At 40.6% G+C, this 14,884-nt stretch overlaps 1 protein-coding gene across 1 annotated transcript; it reads right to left on the bottom strand.

Moving 5' to 3' along the window:
* Window positions 1-488: 488 nt before the first annotated feature.
* LAP3 (leucine aminopeptidase 3) lies at window positions 489-14,206 on the bottom strand. Its single transcript, XM_068680001.1, has 13 exons — window positions 13,977-14,206; window positions 13,382-13,497; window positions 12,980-13,034; window positions 11,474-11,579; window positions 9,428-9,587; window positions 7,730-7,894; window positions 6,975-7,133; window positions 6,008-6,132; window positions 4,545-4,633; window positions 3,756-3,858; window positions 1,915-1,994; window positions 1,100-1,212; window positions 489-1,002 (listed from the first exon to the last, which is right to left on the bottom strand). Exons 1-13 carry the CDS (start codon window positions 14,064-14,066, stop codon window positions 804-806), a joined length of 1,560 nt encoding a protein of 519 aa, XP_068536102.1. The 5' UTR covers window positions 14,067-14,206; the 3' UTR covers window positions 489-803.
* Between the last annotated feature and the right edge of the window lie 678 nt (window positions 14,207-14,884).

Raw genomic sequence — 14,884 nt, 5'->3', positions numbered from 1 at the left:
GCTTCTGGCCAAGGGGAGCTCTGGGCCTGGATCCCCAAATTCCAAACTTGCGACCCCCCCACCGCACATTATAAACGTTAAATCTGTTTGACGTTTCCACCGGTTCTGGAACTACCTTCGTTGCCAATCATTTTCATTTCAGTGATGGTGTAACATGAATAAATTGCCTAGCAACCTGGCTGAAAAACGTGGAAAACTTTCTTCTTTCAGTCATTACTATAGTCAGAGGACACGGGAAGTCTTAAAAAATTAGCCATAAGAGCATATCCTACTTAATTTTGTGCTGAAGCCATGCAGCAGTATGTAAAGGGTGGTAGTGCATCATTTCTACCTCACAGCACACCCAGGGTAGCTTCCCTTTTTCTTTCTTCTCAAGGAACTTTTATTAACAACCCTCCAGCACTACCTTTCCTACTCCATTAGTCACCCAAAACAGACACACAGCTACACCACCCCCCTATCGTTATTTCTCTCTAAATCAACAGATGTACCCACACAAATAGGAGATTTATTGATTACAATAATTATGCTTACTTTACATACAAAAGAGGAGCTCAGATATTTTCCATGATCATGTTTTGGTATTTAATACCTGACATAGTTCAAACTGCATCTTTTTATTTTAAACTGCATAACAGAGGGAGACAAATCTCAACTTTGAGATGTTCTTACCCAGCAATGACTTACAAAATGTGGGTATAGGTCATCACTATAGTGAAAATATGTTTGGGGCACTCCATTATTAACACTTTTTAACTTTTTTTTTTTTCTTAAGGCAGAATGGATGATTTTAGAATAGGCATTTATTTGGTATTGTGACTGTCTTGACTTAATCGAGCCGCAAACTCTACTAATGTTCGTGTAGGCCGGCCTGCCATGCCTTTTCGAAGATAGGGCACCTCATCTTTATTGGACATCACACCAGCTATATCCAAATGAGCCCAGTGAGAGGCAGTCACGAATTCTTTCAGGAAGGCAGCAGCTGTGCACGCTCCCCCAGCTCTGTGGGAAGCAGAAAGATGGTGTCACTTTAGAAACAACACAAACAGCACAAACAATAGACTAATACACTGACGGGAAAGGCTGTTAGCACATCTACCTGCTATACTTTCCAATGTTACTCAGGTCTGCAAGAGGAGAATCCGTTACTTGCTTGGTGTAATGTTCAAAAAGAGGCATTCTCCATACTCGGTCTCCTGTCAAAATGCTGGCCTGAAAAAGAACAGCAATAGTTGGGGTAAAGTTCACTATGGTAGTTTTGGTGTTTCCCCACCCCACTTTTTTTTTTTTTTTTTTTTTTTTAAAAAAAAAAAAAAAAAGCTGCATTTATAAGCACCACCACTATGCATGCTTATCTTTGTCTAGCTTTGATTGGTCTGAAACACACTGCAAGCAGAACAATGAAGTCTCCTTTTTGGGTACTTTAATGGTAGTCAACAGGCAAAAATCTAAAGAATACTCTTCCCCCCTGCAATATATTTTATTTTCTGGTAATGTATATATTCTCAAATGCTTCCCTTCAGGGGCTTCCTTCATCTATCACACTTCAGTCACTCACAAGGCCTCTGAATTTCTCTTGGTATTGCTAAGCAAGACCAACAATCTTTGTTAACAAAAACTAATTACTGTCAGTAGTGCAGAGCTTATGCATATGCAGTAAGTTATCAAAGGATGCAGATACTTGAGATAATGATTCATACTTTCTGCTGTATGATACTAAACCTCACTAAAGAGCCAGTAATTAATAGTCATCATTATGTATTTTTCAATTAAATGCAATACTAACACACTCCTATGAGATTTCAAAATGTAGTAACATACTTTTTAGGTTGGCATAAAGACTTTCTGTAAAGCACTGTTTAGCAATGACAACTATTACTGAATTATTATTTGATAATAATGTTGATGGCCTACCTCATAAAGGTGATTCCAAAGCCAAGATGAATTTGTGAACACTCCAGTCGCAGCAGATCCCAATGCAACATCCATGGCACCTACAGAAAAACATCCTGAAGATTATACAATGAAGGCAAAGGTGGACTTGAGCATGGACTCTGCATCCAGACTCCTCACAGTACTTTCCTTTTCAATTCTCATTATCAGTGACTTCTAAAGTCCACAAACCAAAGATTTTGATACACTTATATTTATTTTTAAAAGCTCAAAAGTTTTTTAAAAGTTTACATAATCGAAGAGGACAAGAATTCATAAAAATGATATTTCCACATCTCATAAAACTAGACTTTCTGCTTTCAGCTTGATGCTTCCTAGCAATATGTCTACCATGATGTATTCAGAAATATGTCTCTTCTCAAACAAAACAAAACACTCAATTTTATTGTTTTCATATAGAAAATATACATGACTGGGCTTTTTCAAAGTTACAGACTTATGCAATTTTCCAGCCGGTATTTTTTGCTTTTGTGAATTTCACTTATGTAGATTGTTGCACAACATATGCAAATGTGCTTTAAATAAAAATAATCACTATCAAAATAATACACAATGCCTAAGGCAGAGGGATTACATATATATTCAGTTATTTGTTGCCACAGAAATGCTTCTCTAATGCTGATGCCATTTATGGCACTCAGTCCCCAGGGAGATTTAAAAAACAAACAAACGAACAAAAAAACTTTAACAAAAATGGTACGTCAAAAGAAATTTCTGCGGGAGCTGTCCTCCTTTCTATTTGTGCCCAGGAATTCCCAACACAGCAGTCTGTAGTGGCAGCAGCCTCTTTCCTGTATCATGCCTCATATAGAAGTATTGCCATACAAGCCAATCACCTTAACATAAGCATCCCTTCTATCTAGGGACATTTTCAACAGCATTTGAACTTGTAAAGCTTACAGAACATGATTTAAAGCCCCAGTTTCCATATAGAAAGATTATTCTTCTTCTCAGCTTATTCGTTAAGCAACACAGAGGACTCCTATCTGAACTACTCTTCCATGTTTGCTCACCTTTCAGGTGAAGTCACTTCACCCATGACAGCTTGTTGCTGCCGTTCATAAGATGCATACACCATTAATGCTATTTTTGCAGACTTCAGATTTAAAATTATAGCTTCATTCATATATAACCGTAGAGGTAAAACAATTAAAACACATTTTTTCATGCCTGAAAGTGTGCAAAGAGACACTTCACTGGAATGACTTCCTGTGAAGATGATAATGACTCTCCTACTACATGGAATCATGGACACCTGAGATAGCTCAACAAATGGAAGAACTGGTGCTGGATAGCTCAGAACTCAAAGTGCTAAGAGGCTGTTCATAATGGAGCTGTTTTGGCTCCAGCATGGCCAGTACTGTATGGAACTGGAAAGAGTCTTCCACAGCCATGCCAGTTTCTTTGCACCAAACAGGAGCTGGAAGTTCTTCACTCAGATGTTGGGTGACATAATTGCCTGGAAACAATTGTTAAGCTCACCCAGAAACAGATCCACCGGGCACTACTGTGCAGAAACATCCAAGCCTGCATAGGTTTTCCTGAGCTTATTACTGCCAGCCCAGCTCCACGTGCACTGTTCAGCATGTACCCTGCATGCCAATGCTTGCCAATCCTGGAGACACGCAGCTGAAGAAATTGTTAGAGCATTAACTCTGCAAGCTCTTGTCCTACAACATGTAAAATCATCTCCGCTGCTTTTAAATTTAGGCTGAATTTGTATATATAGTGCAGCTAATCCATAGCCAGTTAATAACAAAGACCTGACATCTAAAATGAAGCAGGGAATGGAGACTGCTTACCTGTCAGTGTTGCAGCATTCACAATAGCCCTGGCATTAAAATTGTGGGCATAACAGAGAGCATCAGCTAATAGCAGCCTTCCTTCTGCATCTGTGTTGTCAACCTTCAGGTGCAAAGTTAACAAAAATACATTAACTACTAAAAACAAAATCCCTTTAACTGACTTATTTCTTACATACTCTCTTAAACAGCTGTCAGATTGTGAATGCACTGTCACAGGCCCCAGGAGCTTAAATCAAAATTTACGCAGTTTCCTCAGAAGGGTCTGGAGGCAGGAGAGGAGCCCCACTGCAGCACAGGGGGCAGGTCACCACTCCTAGCAAAGCCCCAGCAACCCCAGGGCTGTTTTGGAGCAAGCAGAGAGTTCTGGCCCACAGAAACAGCAAAGAACAAGAGGGATCCACAAGAAATCACAGATACATGCCTGGTAACAGTTCCTTATTGAAATAAATAAATAAATAACCCCCTTTGTATCTTTCTCCTTTCAGAGAAAGTTTATGATTTTCTAGCATGTTCACTAAAAGTTACCATAGTCTTCAGTTTTTCTTAGTGATTTCTAAAACATGTCTAACCTCTTCAATGTTTATATTTGAAAGAATCCTATGATAGCAATTTCTAAAAATTTAACTTCTAATTAAATTAATAATTACATTTGTAAAAACATTACACTTGCACTGTGTATCTTTATAAAGGGTCTTTTTAAACACGTGCTCTTGACTGCAGTCATGTAACTCAATCAATTAAACCAATTCATCAAAAGTATTCAAAATCCAAGTTTCACATGCATACCTGTATTGTTTTTCCATTCTTGGCTCTAACTACATCCCCAGGCTTGTTTGCCTTACCACTGGGCATATTTTCACAGAGGGGTGCCAAACCTCAGAAAGAAAAAGGAAAGTGCGTTATTGGTTTCTTTTTGGAGAAAGAGGCAGAAAAAATACTTAAGGAAAAAGAAACACCTTAAGAAAGCATTATTCTCATCTTGAATTATGTTCAATAGCTGAGTTTTCCTGATCTCTGAAAGACACATGGTCCAGTTTTCAGTTGGTGACATTTCTCTGCATGGTGTAAGTGAAAAAATTTTGTGGTGCACCATTTTAACACTAGGAGTTACTTCTACTTTATGCCTAGGCAAGTGAGAGCAGAAAAGGTTTAAAATTTACTGAAGCTCCTGTCAACAAATAGCATCTCATGTGTTTCATATATGAACAATTAGTCACATGTAAAGGGTTTTCTTTCTGAAAATAAAAATTTCTACTGTCTGAGCTGTTCAAGCTCTGCTCATTGTATAATGTCAAGAGGGATCCAAGGAATTGCCACAGAATGCCAAGCGTAAGAGCAAACAGAGGTGCAAAAGTGTCAACATCAAAACTACAAATGGAATAATGGGATGAAAGACTGTCCATCTTTCCCAGGGAAAACATGCTCCTGTGTTCTGCTCAAAGAACAAGGAATATGAGAATTGTGATCGACCACTTTTCAGTGGAGTGGCAGAGAGAAACTTTTGTTCCACTGATTTCTGCTTAGCACTTCCAATTCTGTGGGAGGAATCTCTTAAGGATGTGTGGTTCACTGCCCTCTACTGGTTGAAGTATGTAAGCGACTAAAACATTAGTTGCCTGAAAGTTACAGTACTCAAACATAAAAACCTAGAATGGATTACATGTTACCAGTGACTGTTTCTTTTAAACAACAGTTCCTGAATCAGCCAATTCTAGCTGTGCAACATCTCTGCTGAAAAAAATAAGTAGTGCTCAGAATTCAAGAATACTATCAGAAAGCTTTTTTGTTGCAGCTCTTTTTAAGTTTCTGCTGAGACATTCACATAAGGAAACAAAAGCTGATCCCTTATCCTGTTCAGTTGGGGCAAACACTCATGGAAGTAGTTCACCTGCTTTTTATTTTTGTTTTTACAGGTATCCACATTCCTTCTTGGAATGAACTTTTGCAGAACTTCTGCAAAATTTGTTGAAAACAAGTCTATCAACAAGTCTCTCCTAAGATCTAAAAATCATGCCCTCAAAATTTGCATTCTTTCAGTATTTTATTCAAGCAAAGCTAGCGATTTTTGATAAGCAAGTAAAGACAGAAGAGAAGCTAAGAAAATGAATTAGATGAGCAACTCTGAAAAAGCCTCTGACATTTCTGTAGGACAGAATGTCTTACAGCAATGGCTGATACTAGGAAAGGACCTTGTCTAAACAAAGCCTTGTAAAATTAAGATTCTCAGATTCTCACACAAACACACTTACCAATTATGTTAAGAGGTAGATTTAACGTTGCTGCAGTCACAATGGCCGAACAGACAGTTGCTGCCCCTCCCATATCTGCTCTCATCGCATCCATACCTGATGACGGCTTCAATGAGATGCCACCACTGAAATGAGCAGAACAGTATCATCAACACGGAGGAGCTGGGCGTTACATATGTTGATTATACTCTGTCCATCAGTGTGTTTCAACACCAAATGTCAGTAAACGCTAGGCTGTTTTCAGATTCTCTTGCACACATACTGAAAACACAAGGAATCTAGAAAAATTCAGGTGATCTGCACTGGACTGAAAAAATAGACATTTTTCTTATGTGCTCAATGGCCTTCATAACAGCAGAAGAGAACAAAACAAGCATAAAACAGTAGACTTGGTAAAACCAAGCATATGGAAGGAGAACAGACTAATAAAGTGTTCAGTAGTTATAACTGTTTTTTATGTCCTATTAAAGAAATTGCTGCAAAGAAAGAACTGTTTTTACTTTGCTTAAGCATAAACTAGATGTCCAGTGACAGACTGCAACTCTAAACACTTAACTTTTTCATCCCAAGGTTTCCTCAGGCCAAGTAAAACAAAAAAGAAGACACTAAGTTTTGTTTTCTTTCCTTCTAGCTTTCCATTTTCCCCTTACAGACCACAGGCACATCAGTTCTACTTATTTCAATCACTCAAGCTTGCTTCATCCCCAGCAAAAGCAGCACAACCTACTAAATTTGGCAAGTTCACTGGAATGGCATTGAAAGATGTGCTGAGCAATGAAAAAGCAGCTCTGTGTTGAACATGAAGAGCAGGAAGGCTCAAGGAAAGCCTCACCTCTGTGTTTAAGGGGATTGCAATCAGAAGTGTGCATCTCTTGGTTGAATTACACAACTCATCCCTCTGTGCTCCATCCTTTAAAAACTGAAAAACAGCATTCCCCCAAATTATTCAAGGTATTACCACACATACCTGTCAAATGTAACTCCTTTTCCTACAAATACCAAAGGAGAGTCATTTGCATTAGCACCACCTAAATAGTGGATCTCCAGAAAGATGGGAGGTTCAGCCGAGCCCTTAGCTACACTCAGGAATGCTCCCATCTGTTGTGTTGCTATCCAAGACTCCGGTCTGAAATAGAAATATATATAAAGTTTAAATTGGACACTTTGACCAAGGTGTTTTGCTTGTCTGTTTTTAAAAATCACAATTCTTGAAGGTTCGTACACAAACTATTAATTCCACTTTAGTTAGCTGAATTGGAAACCTCGTTTAAATGCCACCATTATTACTATTTTTGTGAAGCAGAAAAATACTGCCTCCAAGTTTCCAAGTTCTTGCCTTTTTTTTTTTTTTTTTTAGTAAGACTAAACTGTACTTTCTGAAAACAAAAGGTATTAGGAAAAAGGTACCTAGTATTTGTAGATTATTCACTGATTCTTCATCAGGCTTCTTCTTTCACAGCACATGTCAATTAAGCAATTAATTGATGGCATGGCTAATTGGTAATCATTTTATTGTGCCACAGTAACTTGCTTACGCTGCTAGCTAGAAGCTCGCCTTCTAAATGTTGAGAGGAGCCTGCAGTCTGGGTACCTTTATCGCTTTTAGCCAACAACTTTACCTGCTTTTGTCATTTGAAATGGCAGAATGAAAACGAGAGCATGTGACAAATTTGGCATGAAAGGTTTCTTACCCTATAAAGGAATCATTTTAATGTATTTTACCTTATATGGACCTTCACGTTGCTGCTGAAACCCCTGAGCTTCTGTTCAATATATTCAGCAAATTTGATTGGAGTTATATAATTGGCTGGAGCCTCCATCAGGTACCGAGCGAGGTTCTGACCCTCAGCATAGATAACACCTTTCTGCCAGGCTTCACTTCCGGCACTAAAAAACACCGTACAACAACCATGATTGTACAAAAGTAAGATAATATCAGCATTTATTTGTTCTCTCCCATCTGAAAATACGGTATTATTAATTCAGGGGAATTAAGATCCTCTTATTACCCTTCCTACAAGGAATTTAGGATGAGATCCAATGTGTATCTAGTCTAATATCTGGTTCCAGTCAGTGCCAAATGCTTCAGAGAAAGCTAGAAGAATCCTAGAGCAGACAGATGTAAAATTATCTGATATGTGGTCTTGTCCTAATCCTTACTAGTCAGAGATTGGCTTGAACTTTAAGCATATGGTTTACTATCCCCTCCAATATTTGTAATCGCATTAACTACAACACCCCTGAAAGTTTTTATTTACCGTACAAAGCCTCTGAGTCTGTTTTTCAATTTGCTGAAGTATGATTATGTGATAAGAGTGGAACTTGGACCTCAATTCACAGTGCACTGGAGACATTTCACTAATAAAAGATGGAACAAACATTCAAAAAGCTGACTGCATAGGAAATAGGGATCTCTGATTATTTTGCAACACTACTAGTACATAACCTCTCATTTTACTGAGACAGAGCTAAAAGACTTGCTTATTTGCTTTAAAAGATGCCATGAAGCAGGGGATTAAGTTGGATTCTGCTCTCAAAAGAGCAGTACAGGGCAGGTGGAAGCCAAGAGGAATATAGAAACATTGCTTGGATATGCGGGGATGGAATTAAGAAGCCAAATCTCAGCTAGAGAGAAACTAGCAAAAAGTGGGAAAGGCAACAAGAGGGCTTCAGCTGGTACATCATCAGCGAAAGGGTCAGGATATCAGTGTCCCATTGCTAAATGGGGCTGGCAATCTAGAGAACACTGGGAAGCCTGAGGTTCTCAATGCCTGCAATCCCTCAGTGCTTCTTGCTTAGTAACAGAGTTTGGAGAAGAACAGTACACCCATGGAAGCAAAAGCCCTGATACTATTTTCTGCCCCCAAGAAGCAAAAACCTTGATACTATTTTATGACCTCAAGGAACAGTGATGTTTACTTAAAGTCTGTAAGCACCACAGCTTTTCTTCTTGCGTCTTGTTCTGTGAATGCAAATATAACAGGTGAACTACGTAAGACACTCATTATGGCATGGTCTGGTCTCATTTAGCATTTCCTAATTATCAGAAAGATTTATTTGCTTACAGAGTTTGAAATACCTCTGCTCCACAATTTTGTTATGCAATACCAGTATAAGTCCTTGAACATCAGAGCAATCTTTCAAGTAATTTTTTACTTTTATTTTTATCCTGGACCTTCTTTTCTATGAAGCAGCATTTATTTACCCTTATCCTCAAAACACAGCATACTAAAATAACCTGTGGAGCAAACACTACGAATATACCTGAGGTGTAAAATACTTAACTCCTTGTACTCATTTGCATTTCCTTAAGACAGAAATTGCTGTTAGACCTATGCTATCATTTTTATTTCTTTCTCATGCACAAGCATGCTCAGTTTTACAAACAAACAAACATGCAAGCTTTCCTTTTGCCATCACCTTCCATGAAGCTGAGGAGTAACTGCAGTTTTCTTTTTTTGCTTCAGCTCATTGTATTCATGCAATCCAAGGACAGCACCTTCTGCGGCCGCTTGAGCATCTCCACAAGGGTCCACTTCAACACAGGGGATTTCCAGATCTTGGATCTGTCTACAACCAACTGAAAAACACAGTATGGAATTAATAGGCCAAGTAGTGCACAGAAGAGCAGAACAGGTGTCTGATGTGACCAACGTAATACTTCAAGGAAAGTATTCAAGGAAAAGAAAAAATAGCTTTACTCAAGATATCCAAGTTTAAAAGTAAATAAACAAAAAAAGATCGTGTAGTAAAATAATTTAAAATGCTAGTGACCGTATATTGACATGTTTTGATAAGTTTCTTGGTAAGTTTCAATGATCAAGCCATTTCACAAGAATAAGAAGGAAACTTCACAGTAGTTCTGATTCCTTTAAGCTCACACCACATCAAAGAAAACCTCTATCATTCTGGAGTGTTATGGGTTGTGAAGACCTATAGTTATCAGAAATCTGCCCTGATTTTTTTTTTCTCCTAAGACTAAGTAACTGTTCTTTTCTGACAAAGAAGGTCATACACAATTTTATAAACATTATTAAAAAAGACATAATTCCATACACTTTACAGTGTTTTTACAGAAAAATTTAACTGTTTTGGCAGCTGGCGAGACAATGTGGGCTAGTCCTTTGGACTAAAGGGCAAAGCCAACACACAGAGATTCACTTTCCTCATTATTACAACTGTCACAGACGTATGACTGACCTCCTGTCTCAGATTATAACCATTATGGTGAGAACTCTTTAATCTTGTTGTATACACAGTTAGATGCAAAAATCAACCCCTGATTAAAACAGAGGACCTTTTACTGGGTCTGGCTGAGCTGGAGTTAATGTTTTTCATAGCAGTCTCCATAGAAGTTTTAGATTTTTGATCAAAATGGTGTTGATTACACAACAACATTTTGGCTATGGCTGAACAATGCTCAAACAGCACCAAGACTTTCTGCTTCTCGCTGTGCTCCCTACCCCAGTTAACAGGCTGGGGGCAGGCAGATAAATGGCACCGAGCACAGCCAGGACTGCAGACTAGAACTAACCAAAGGGATATTCTGTATCACTCTCTCACAAGCAGTAAAAGCTTGCTGGTGGGGACAGGCAGATACTGTTTTTCAAAGTAGCCACTGTTCAGGACTGGCGGGACATTGGTCAGCTTGTGGGAGGTCCTGAGCGATAGCTTTTGCATAATGTTTTCTTTCCTTCAATTATTAAACTGTCTACCTTGGCTAACGAGTGGTTCCTGCTTTTACTCTTCTTATTCTCTCCCTGTCTCACTGAGGGGAAAGTGAGCAAACAGTTGTGCGGGTGCTTAGCCGTGAATTGACGCCCCAGCCAGCAATGTCTAAGCTGTAAAGTAATAATTTGTTTGTTATAAGGAGTAACAGCAGGGTTATCAGGTATCTCCGCTAGCTACAATTCCTGAAAGTACAGATTTATCACATTATAACACACCTCACAGTTATACGAGGTGCCCACTGTTACCTTTGTGGCCATGCACCACAATTTCAGTAACAGAAAAATAAGAGGCCTTTGCCTGTGAGAGATAAGGAAACATTCTACTTACATTGGGAAAGTTATCACTTCACAAAACAAAACTCTCAGTTACAAACTAGAGCAGCAAAAGGAAATCTATATGCATACTTAAGTACAGCACAATCATTAAGTGCTCACTTAATTCTCTCAGGCTTCAAAATCATGGCAATTAAACAAGTGCATTTTCAATACCCCACCATTCAGGAGACGTACTGAAGTTACCTGTCTGCAGGTTGATTTACATGCTGTATAACTTCTTTCTCACTAAGAAAAAATCTCATGAATGTTAATGACAAGTAAACACATTTCCCAAACTATGCAGTATGTTTTGCATTTCAAAACGAAAGCGTATGTAGACTCGCTCTTCAAAAATGGAACACGCTGCACCATTAAAAGGCTTTTCTAGACAAAAAGTTAAGAAAATAAGAAAACAGTTAACCTGCAACAGCTGCACGAATGTTTTCTTTGTCTTCATTCCAGTTTTCTTGGTCATTTATTCCAGCATTCTTCTTACCCAAGCCAACTACAGCCACACTTGGAAAGTCCTACGCAAAGCCAACACACAGAGATTCATTTTCCTCATTATTACAGCCACAGCATGGAGTTGTTACAGACTCCACTTTCCCAACCAAACACAGCATTAAAACACATTCAATACTTTCTCTACATCACACAGCTGATTTCTGCATAAGAGCACCAGTATGGTACTACAATCTTGCACTCCTATTCATTTACCACAGGCAGCCAAACAGTTGTTCTGGTTGTCCATTTCACAATTTGTATTGCAGCAGATAGAGCTTTATGCTAAACAAATAGCAAAAGATATTTCTGTCCTTCTAAGTGTACCCATTTTCACTCAGAAGTATGTTCAAGCTAATAAAATCTCTTCAAAGGTCAAAAAATCTCTTCAATCTCTTCTCAAGCCTAGAAGCTGAGCTGAGCTGGTGTGATTAGCCACATACCAAATCAAAGCTGAGCAGAGGTACACAGATCCAGAATTCAGGAAAGTAACGTAGCACAGCAAACTACATTCCTACCTCAGAAACTGAAAGTAATGGGCAAAAAGGAAGAGATAGCAAAGATGAAAGGAGTCTTTTTAAGAACATAGTCAAATTTGTATAACCTTGAGTATGGCTTTATACAAGTGAATAGATTCCCACTGCTCTCAGGAAAAAATGAACTTAATCTTAGACTTTCCCTTACCCTTCCATCACAAATAGCTGCTCTGTCAGCTTTTTTTATTTTTTTTTTACACTATAAAGCCTCTTAGTCCACAAGATGGTGGAACTAACATAAACTTGCCAGATCAATGATTCAAGTTATCCTTTTTTAGCTATCGTTATTTTAAACACTAAGGAGAGGTCATTAGGCCAGATTCTACTACATCCTCTTGCAGAGATTTCCAACTCACTTTAGGTCATTCTGTAGGCAGAACTGGCATAACGGGACCTTCAGGGGACTCAATTTCCATGAAATTCATGACAACCTTTCTACTGAGTACATCACCTGTGTTCTCCACATAGGTATTTTTGCATGGTAGGCATTAATCACTACAAAATGATTTATTTAAAATCATTTACATAGCCCTAACATACCATGTAATTACATACACAAGAACACCTAGTGTCATATTGGAAGTCTGCCTAGCCTCTAGCTATCTGACCAAAAAGGTTCAAGTTGGAACCAGCCAGCTCCATCCAGACACATGAGTTACGACTTCTCAAATGGCAACAGAAGCCTAACTTTAAGCGGGTGAATCCCTATCTCGTACAACTGTGAAATATCATGTCTGTGCAGACAAGAATTCTGCCTGAACAATGGCAGAGAGGGAAGAAAAGTACAGAGCATTGACACAAGCACAGCTGTGAACCAAGCTTAAGGTAAGACGCACGGGCAAGCCTCACTCATTAATAAATATACATCATGAAAATCCCACCATTCATACCTGGTGCAAACCATGGAACAGGTACGTTTTGCCTTTCTTCAAAGGTGGCCCACAACTACAACACAAGAAGGTTCTTTCAGTAAAGAAGCCTTAACCAAGGTAACAAGGCTTATGGTATACTACATTAACCCCACACTGAGCTTCTCAAGACTATGCTGGGACACTTGGCTCAGTGCTCACTCACAGAAAAGGGCTATCCCTACGAGTATTTTGCTTCTCTTTCCTTGATGCTTGGCTTCTGCCACAGGAATTTCCCTCCAAGCTGCTCATCCTGGTGGGAGCAGATACTAGCCTGAAAAGGGGTGTGGGTTCAAATGCCAGCAATGATCAGAAAGACAGCCCCATTCTTATTGGTGTTTCAGAGATACTCGAATCCATTTCAGGAAGGTAGCCAACACTTACACCGACAGAAGTTCTCTCAGCTTTCCCGACACGAGCCTATCGAAAGCATCTCCTGCACTAGTGAGCTGGGCAGCACCTCCATCCTGCTCACTCGAATAGGCTCCCAGAACGAGGCCCTAGGAAAGGATGCACATTAATGTAAACAGCGTGAAGTTTGGAGACCTGACAGAGAAACAAGCACAGCGTTCAGATTGCTGCTGGTTTACGCGTGCATGTCGGCTCATGCACCCATCTGACGTGCAAGGCACAGAGCCACGTGCTGGTGGTACAGGATAAAACATTACAAAGGAGGCACAGCCCAACTCGAGTACCAATCCCTTCGCCTCCAGAACTCTTGCAATCCGTAATTTGAAGGCACAACAGATTTTTTTTTCCCCTCTGCGCCCACCAAACGCGGCTCCTTCGCCCGGAGCCCCGGGGGCAGCGCACGGAGCCGCACCGCGCCCAGCCCCGGCTCCCCAAGGCCAAGGGGCAGGCGAAGGAGCCTGGCAGGACACTCGCACACCACTTTCCCCCTTCCTTCACCTCGCCCGATCCCCACACGGGCGAGAGGGGCCGTGAGGTGGCGGTCCCACAGCTCCCGCTGCCCCCTCACCTTCCCGCCCGCCCCGCGGCTGTAGCCCCGGCCGGGGAGATGCCCGGCCAGGCGGCGGGCGGCCACCCGCCGCACCCACGGCACCAGCATGCCCGGAGCTCACAGCCCCAGAGCTCACAGCCCCGTTGCCTCACAGCCCCGGATCCCCACAGCGGAGGCAGGCGGCTGTGCCGGCAGCCGACCCCGGCGCGCTGCTCGCCTCATCAGCAGGCGCCGAGCGGGGCGGTGCTGGAGGAAAGGGGAGGGGAGAAAATGGCGGCGCCTCCCCGTCGCCTCTTGAGGTGAGCGCCACTGGAGGCTGCGGGCTCGCACTGCTCAGAAAATCCTTCTCCACCCGAAATGATCAAATTTCCAAACAGTTTGTAAGCCCATAAGCGACACAGGGCCCGTGGTCTGCACCCCGTTGTTAGCGCAAGGTGTGGGGAGCAGCGGGTGTTACGGCGGAGTTTTGCCCTCTTGTGGTGTGCTCCAGGTTAGCGTTCACACGTGCTGCTGAAGGTGAAACAACTTGTCTCGGAGGCTTACCGCAGCCTTTAAAAACCAGACCTGATATCCATGCAGTGTATTTAATGTACGTGTGAAACACTGAAGTGTAAGTGGTGTATGAGAATTGAAAAAAAAAAATCTTTCAAATGCAGACACAACAAGTTTATGTTATTTCCCATGTAGGGTGGGTGGTAGCTTACTTGTATAATATCCTCACATTTAGGTTCTGAGTGAAAGTGATAATTTCCCAGAATAAAATTAAGAAAACGTAGTAAGTGAAAATGAAAGACCAATGAGACTGACTGTGGCTGTAACAGGAAAATTCACACCAGACCAGAATTCATATAAGACCAGAATCATCAGTGTGATGTCAGAAGTAGATTTATGCTTTTCTAGCAAGAGCACTGCATGGAGAAAAAGTG

This window comes from Anas acuta, chromosome 4 (genome assembly GCF_963932015.1).
Source record: "Anas acuta chromosome 4, bAnaAcu1.1, whole genome shotgun sequence".
NCBI lineage: Eukaryota > Metazoa > Chordata > Aves > Anseriformes > Anatidae > Anas > Anas acuta.
The sequence above is the reverse complement of the archived record's forward strand: the minus strand, read 5'-3'. Positions and strand labels throughout refer to the sequence as shown.